The 8,565-nt window shown below is 40.6% G+C and overlaps 1 protein-coding gene across 2 annotated transcripts in view; it reads right to left on the bottom strand.

Annotated features, from left to right (window-relative positions):
• Positions 1-7,043, bottom strand: part of znf385a (zinc finger protein 385A) — a 103,915-nt gene extending 96,872 nt beyond the window's left edge. The window contains exon 1 of one of the 2 annotated variants that reach the window (XM_031804044.1): positions 6,520-7,043. In XM_031804044.1, coding sequence (XP_031659904.1) covers positions 6,520-6,529 — 10 coding nt within the window. In that variant the 5' untranslated portion in view covers positions 6,530-7,043. The remainder of the gene's footprint in view (positions 1-6,519) is intronic. The other variant, XM_031804045.1, reaches the window with a different exon arrangement.
• Positions 7,044-8,565: the final 1,522 nt, after the last annotated feature.

The following is an 8,565-nucleotide window of genomic DNA, read 5'->3' as shown; positions in this document are numbered from 1 at the left end:
GGAGTAGATCAGCTGATCAGACGGTACAGACGCTGTAAAGGTCACTAGAATGACATTCACGTTTTCACCGCTAAGACAACTGAAATGTCAACACCGGAAACGTATAAGCCAACAGAGACGAATGTTACTCGGTACTATTAAAAGGGTTCTGACACACAACACGTGAGATAGACAAGAAAACCATGGTGAACCAAACAGTTGAGATTACAATCAATAGCAAAATGATAGCGTCTGGTTATCTGCCGCTGCTAACCTCATCTGCAAAGGTGGTGGATAGATTTTGTGGTCCAATAAATGTGAGGAAAACCTCCAAGGAAAACCACCTTGTAGGCGCAAATGGCATCCAATTCCCTATGAATGTAGGGAATGGTTTGCCATTTGGGATGCACTCTTTCAGTCTGGTCCATACCGATCTCACAGAACCACAGAACTTCACACATACACAGCAGCATGCAGGCTATTATGAGCATATCACACCACATATTGATAATAAAGAATTGTCTGATATCTCCCTTGTTTTAGTGTGATATACTGGTGATACAGTGACGTATGGGGATATGGTTTTGGGTGATATATCGTATCGTTTTGACAACATCGCAATATTATTTTTGTGCTCGTTGGCTGTACCGGCACCAAACCTCCAGTATTTTTCCTTCATAGCTTGTTTTCAGACACATTTCAGTTGAATGCATTCAGTTGTACAACTAACTAGGTATCCCCTTTTCCGCCTTCGTTTTAAATAGAGAGACAATTTGTTTTCAGCACTTTTAAAAACTTGTTTTCTCATGTCTCCTCTCTTGTCCCTCTGCATAAGACATATGTTGAGCAATATGTTTGAAATATCGAAACGCAATAAAATCACAGAATCGAATTGCAATACATGTAGACTCATAAGAATCGCAACATATAGAATCATAAGAATCGCAACATATAGAATCGTAAGAATCACAATACATATAGAGTTATAAGAACCGCAACATATAGAATCGTAAGAATCGCAACATATAGAATCGTAAGAATCGCAACATATATAATCATAAGAATCGCAACATATAGAATCGTAAGAATCGCAATACATATAGATTCGTAAGAATCGCAACATATAGAATCATAAGAATCGCAACATATAGAATCGTAAGAATCACAATACATATAGAATCGTAAGAATCACAACATATTGAATCATAAGAATCGCAACATATTGAATCGAAAGAATCACAATACATATAGAATCGTAAGAATCGCAACATATAGAATCATAAGAATCGCAACATATTGAATCGAAAGAATCACAATACATATAGAATCGTAAGAATCACAATACATATAGAATCGTAAAAATCACAACATATAGAATCGTAAGAATCGCAACATATAGAATCGTAAGAATCGCAATACATATAGAATCGTAAGAATCACAATACATATAGAATTGTAAGAATCACAATACAAATATAAATGTAAGAATCGCAACATATGCAATTGTAACAATCGCAATACATATAGAATTGTAACAATCGCAATACATATAGAATTGTAAGAATCACAGTACATATAGAATTGTAAGAATCACAATACAAATAGAATTGTAAGAATCACAGTACATATAGAATTGTAAGAATCACAATACAAATAGAATTGTAAGAATCACAATACATATAGAGTTATAAGAATCGCAACATATAGAATCGTAAGAATTGCAACATATAGAATCGTAAGAATCGCAACATATAGAATTGTAAGAATCGCAACATATAGAATCGTAAGAATCGCAATACATGTAGAATCGTAAGAATCGCAACATATAGAATCATAAGAATCGCAATACATATAGAATCGTAAAAATCGCAACATATAGAATCGAAAGAATCACAATACATATAGAATCGTAAGCATCACAATACAAATAGAGTTAAAAGAATAGTAACATATAGAATCGTAAGAATCGCAACATATAGAATCATAAGAATCGCAATACATATAGAAGTGTAAGAATCACAATACAAATATAATTGTAAGAATCACAATACATATAGAATTGTAAGAATCGCAACATATAGAATTGTAAGAATCACAATACAAATATAATTGTAAGAATCACAATACAAATATAATTGTAAGAATCACAATACAAATATAATTGTAAGAATCACAATACATATAGAATTGTAAGAATCGCAACATATAGAATTGTAAGAATCACAATACAAATATAATTGTAAGATTCACAATACAAATATAATTGTAAGAATCACAATACAAATATAATTGTAAGAATCACAATACATATACAATTGTAAGAATCACAATACAAATATAATTGTAAGAATCACAATACAAATATAATTGTAAGAATCACAATACAAATATAATTGTAAGAATCACAATACATATACAATTGTAAGAATCGCAACATATAGAATCGTGAGAATCACAATACATATAGAATTGTAAGAATCGCAACATATGCAATTGTAAGAATCACAATAAATATAGAATTGTAAGAATCACAGTACATATAGAATTGTAAGAATCACAATAAATATAGAATTGTAAGAATCACAGTACATATAGAATTGTAAGAATCACAATACAAATATAATTGTAAGAATAATGTAATAATGTAAGAATAATTGTAAGAAAACTAAATGCATGCTCTTCAACCGATCGCTACCTGCACCTACACGCCTGTCCAACATCACTACTCTGGACGGCTCTGACTTAGAATACGTGGACAACTACAAATACTTAGGTGTCTGGTTAGACTGTAAACTCTCCTTCCAGACCCATATCAAACATCTCCAATCCAAAGTTAAATCTAGAAATGGCTTCCTATTTCGCAACAAAGCATCCTTCACTCATGCTGCCAAACATACCCTTGTAAAACTGACCATCCTACCAATCCTCGACTTTGGCGATGTCATTTACAAAATAGCCTCCAATACCCTACTCAACAAATTGGATGCAGTCTATCACAGTGCAATCCGTTTTATCACCAAAGCCCCATATACTACCCACCATTGCGACCTGTACGCTCTCGTTGGCTGGCCCTCGCTTCATACTCGTCGCCAAACCCACTGGCTCCATGTCATCTACAAGACCCTGCTAGGTAAAGTCCCCCCTTATCTCAGCTCGCTGGTCACCATAGCATCTCCCACCTGTAGCACACGCTCCAGCAGGTATATCTCTCTAGTCACCCCCAAAACCAATTCTTTCTTTGGCCGCCTCTCCTTCCAGTTCTCTGCTGCCAATGACTGGAACGAACTACAAAAATCTCTGAAACTGGAAACACTTATCTCCCTCACTAGCTTTAAGCACCAACTGTCAGAGCAGCTCACAGATTACTGCACCTGTACATAGCCCACCTATAATTTAGCCCAAACAACTACCTCTTTCCCAACTGTATTTAATTTTAATTTATTTATTTATTTTGCTCCTTTGCACCCCATTATTTTTTTATTTCTACTTTGCACATTCTTCCATTGCAAAACTACCATTCCAGTATTTTACTTGCTATATTGTATTTACTTTGCCATCATGGCCTTTTTTGCCTTTACCTCCCTTCTCACCTCATTTGCTCACATTGTATATAGACTTGTTTATACTGCATTATTGACTGTATGTTTGTTTTTACTCCATGTGTAACTCTGTGTCGTTTTATCTGTCGAACTGCTTTGCTTTATCTTGGCCAGGTCGCAATTGTAAATGAGAACTTGTTCTCAACTTGCCTACCTGGTTAAATAAAGGTAAAATAAAAAATAAATAAAAAAAATCACAATACATATAGAATTGTAAGAATCACAGTACATATAGAATTGTAAGAACCACAGTACATATAGAATTGTAAGAACCACAGTACATATAGAATTGTAAGAATCACAGTACATATAGAATTGTAAGAATCACAATACATATAGAAGTGTAAGAATCACAATACAAATATAATTGTAAGAATCACAATACAAATATAATTGTAAGAATCACAATACATATAGAAGTGTAAGAATCACAATACAAATATAATTGTAAGAATCACAATACATATAGAAGTGTAAGAATCACAATACAAATATAATTGTAAGGATCACAATACAAATATAATTGTAAGAATCACAATACATATAGAATCGTGAGAATCACAATACATATAGAAGTGTAAGAATCACAATACAAATATAATTGTAAGAATCACAATACATATAGAAGTGTAAGAATCACAATACATATAGAATTGTAAGAATCGCAACATATAGAATCGTGAGAATCACAATACATATAGAATTGTAAGAATCACAATATATATACAATTGTAAGAATCACAATATATATAGAATCGTAAGAATCACAATACATATAGAATCGTGAGAATCGCAACACATTTCGTATCGACACCTAAACATTGTGATAATATCGTATTGTGAGGTCACTGGCAATTCCCAGCCTTTTGCTATACATTTCATAATGTCATGGCAACAATGAAAGGAACCCACAACTATACAGGTAACAAATTAACCAATAAAGGCCAGAGGGGGTGTGTTATATGGTCAACATACCACAGCTAAGGGTTTTTCTTATGCATGACGCAATGCCTGGATACAGCCCTTTAATCGTGGTATATTGGCCGTATACCACAATCCCCTGAGGTGCCTTATTGCTATTATATACTGGTTACCAATGTAATTAGAGCAGAAAAAATACATGTTTTGTCATACCCGTGGTATTTGGTCTGACATACCACAGTTGTCAGACAGTCAGAATTCAGGGCTCAAACCACCCAGTTTATAATGTAAAACAGTATAATGGAGTATAATAGAATTGAATTGAATAGAACAGAATAGAATTCAAACCAGTACTAGGAAATAGAATAGCAACATAATGGGATCTCTACAATTCAAACTTGCCACATTCTATCATTCTCTATATGAGAATGAAAACGAATGGTGACATCATCAAACAGACCGTTCCACGTACAGATCAGAACAATTAGTCTGGAGTGAGTCAGCTGTAGTTAGAGGGTTAATGATGCTATTAACACATCTCCTGTCTCATCCTCATTAAGCTGGGCCTCTAGTGATCCGCACGCACACACACACACACACACACACACACACACACACACACACACACACACACACACACACACTAGCGAGGCAGGGCAGAGCGCTTAAATGAGGCAGAAGTCAGGTACTCTGTCTGTCTGTCTCTCTGCGTCTCTCTGTCACTATTCTCTAAGCAATATGAACTCACACACCTCAGATGACATAACTCCCTATAATCATTACTGTCTCCTTGGAAAACATGCCTGGCGGGGAACAGAGGACAGGGGGAGCGGAGATGGAGAGGCGGAGCAGAGGAGAGGGGAGCACAGAAGAGAAGAGGAGCAGAGCAGAGGAGAGGGGGAGCGGAGATGGAGAGGCGGAGCAGAGGGGAGAGGGGAGCGGAGAGGAGAAGAGAAGAGGAGCGTTAGCTGCCTCTGAATCAGCCCCGGCATGCGTTAAACAATGTGGCCTCTCCTGAGCCGGAGCACATAGCAACACACACACACACACACACACAGCGCAGCTCAAAGACCGACACGCATATAGTACAAAACCACACACACACACAGCGTCTCGAACAACACAAGTGACAACACATACACACACACCCACACACACACACACATAAAACCCAATCTATGTAGCATGGGGACTTACAATGTTGCGGTAGCAGAGCTCTTGTCCCCTGTAGCGGTAGTGAGTGCTAGTATGAGCTGACTAGCAGCAGAGAGCCTGGAAGGAAGGCTTCTCTCTCCCCTCACCCACATGTGGACTATGAGACTTGAATACTAAACAAGATCATGATGCATAGCCTATAATAGATACAAATGCATTACAGTGCGTGTTGGCGTACCTAGCGACAAACTATACCGCCGTAGCCTTATTCATACACAATTAGGATTTGCGCACGGAATTGTTCAGCAAATGTGATTATTTTAGGAACCCCACAGACGCCAAAGGAGAATGTCAAAATTCACATGTGACGATGTATAGACCCAACAACCTTCACACGTAACCTTCACATGACTATTGGTGCCCCGGCGAGTTGCAGTATGCGTAGCTGCATCTCTGTCATGGGCTGTTCTCTGAAACATCTCTCCCTCCTCAACCTCTCCTCGCAGGACAGACAGGGAAGGAAAGGAGAGGGGAGCCGGTGAAGCATGGTCACGTCATGTGACCAAACAGATCTTCACGATATGCTGCCGACACAATCACTTTGACCTCTCCTGTCCGTCTGCCTACTCTAACACGTCGAACAGATGACTTCTACAACCCCAATCGATTCTGGAGGAGGCTCCATACATTTGGACTGGTGCTCAGTAACACCACGACAGACAGCTTAGGCGTATTTAAGACTTTGAATGCATGAGACCATGACGAAAGGGATCACGTTTTGATGGATGACGGTACTGTACAACAGGAACATTTGACCTCCCCAAAAAGAACGAGCTGCGGAGGGAAATAAACAACAAAAACTCACCCAAAATCATCCTATGACTTCTCCTTCTCACCGCTCCTCTCGTTTAACAGTGCTCCCTCGTTTCCCCCCTCTTTTTTCTCCAAGGGGACAATGGCTCCAAATTCTCTCTCTCTCTCTCTCTCTCTCTGTCTCACTTTCTCTCTCTCTGGAAAGAGGCAAGCAAGTCAGAGAAGCAGTAGAATTACATGTGATTGGAGACTGCTACTGCTATCGCTCCTACTGCTGCCCATGCTGTCTGTCCTCACCAGGTGACTAGCAGTATGTGGAGGAGGAGAAAAGGAGGAGGAGGAGGGGGGGGGATAACGCTGGTGCAGTTGTGCTCTCTGTCTGTCTCAGGTAAGCCTGGGGACAGTCGGAGAGAAGAAGGGGGTTGGTGGACGTCAGAAAGAAGAGGGAGGGGGAGCTAACTACCCAAAGTCTAACTATCCAATCACAGAATGAGAAGGAGCTCCTGTGGCTAGATCTTCAGAGAAGTCAGAAAAGGCACTGGTCGTACAACCTAAAGGCACCTGACTTGCGTGCTCTGATTGGCGGCAGCCTCGGCAAATGGGAGTGTCGGCAGCCACTTGTCATCATGCAGAGTGTAAGTCATGATTGAGAAAGTGCTGGACTAATAATGTATGTGTGTCCCTCTGTCTCCCCCTCCATCCCCCCCTCTCTCGTCACCCCTCTGTCCAGAGTATTTGTCGGCGTGCATCTGCTGCGTTCTCTCGTCGTTTATTGCCCCTCCCCCTCCCCCCTCCCCCCCTCTCGTCACCCCTCTGTCCAGAGTATTTGTCGGCGTGCATCTGCTGGGTTCTCTTGGGTTTATTGCCCCTCCCCCTCATCCCTTTGCTCTTTGACTCCATGTGACTGTGGACTTATAGGATCAACTTTTTTTCCTCCTCTCAATCCTCTCCTTCTCTCTGTCCTCCTCTCACTTTCTGACCTGTCTAGACAAGGTTACGCATTCCGCCACCATTTCTATTGCCCTTAAAGGACAGGATTTGGACAGGGGGAATGAGAGAGAGGAGGATGGGAAAAAATGAGACGGGATAGAAAGCGACAGAGCGGAGGAGGCAGGAGAAGGAGGGGGAGAGATGAAACTAAATGCAAACTGACAGAGGGATGAAGAGACGTGGATTGACATGAGAGGTGATGAGGGGACCGTGAGGAATGAGACAGTGAGACAGAAGAAGAAGAGAGAGAGAGAGAGAGAGATGGTGGCATAGAAAGGGAGTTGAATTAAGCTGCAGTCCATAGCAATGCAGTAGCTAACTGGAGATATTAAAAACACACGGCTTGTGAACGAAAACAAGCAGCCAACTAAATAATGTATCTTGCTATGTCTATACTGAACTCATCCCTTACTCAACAACTCCCCCGAAAAGACTCATCAAGGGCTAGGAGTGTAAGAGAAAGAAAGAGATAGAGGTGGGGGGGGGAGAGAGAGAGAGAGAGAGAGAGGAAAGGGTGAGAGAAAGAGACAGAGAGAGGGAGGTGAGAGAGAGTGAGAGAAAGAGAGAGAGAGAGAGAGAGAGAGAGAGAGAGAGAGAGAGAGAGAGAGAGAGAGAGAGAGAGAGAGAGAGGAAAAGGGGAGAGAGAGAGACGGAGAGAGGGAGGTGATAGAGAGAGAGAGAGAGAGAGAGAGAGAGAGAGAGACATTTTCAGAAGCACAGAGCCATGATGCCATTGAGAAGTGGACAGGCGGGCGGTTAAAAAGAAGGGCTTAATAAGACAGTGGGAAAATGTATCCCCTTGGGTTCCAAGCACAACGGTGCAGACACGTGGCCTAGGGCTAGCTAGAGAAACAAGCCTGTCTTTTATAGTGCCGTGTTGCCTTCTCTCGTCCTCCTTTCCATCTCTCTCTCTCTCTCTCTCCCTTTGTCTCAGGCTCTCTATTCCTCTCTCTCAAGTCCCTCTACCTACCTCTCCCCATCAGTCTTTTTTTAATGCCTTCTCTTGTTCTGCTCTCTCCCTCGCTCTTTCTCCCTCTCACCACCTCTCTCCCTGTCTCAGACTCGCTCTCCGTCCCTCTCTCACCTTGTGTCAGTCTCTCTCTTCCTC

Source organism: Oncorhynchus kisutch, linkage group LG24, assembly GCF_002021735.2.
Source record: "Oncorhynchus kisutch isolate 150728-3 linkage group LG24, Okis_V2, whole genome shotgun sequence".
NCBI classification, from domain to species: Eukaryota; Metazoa; Chordata; class Actinopteri; order Salmoniformes; family Salmonidae; genus Oncorhynchus; species Oncorhynchus kisutch.
The sequence above is the reverse complement of the archived record's forward strand: the minus strand, read 5'-3'. Positions and strand labels throughout refer to the sequence as shown.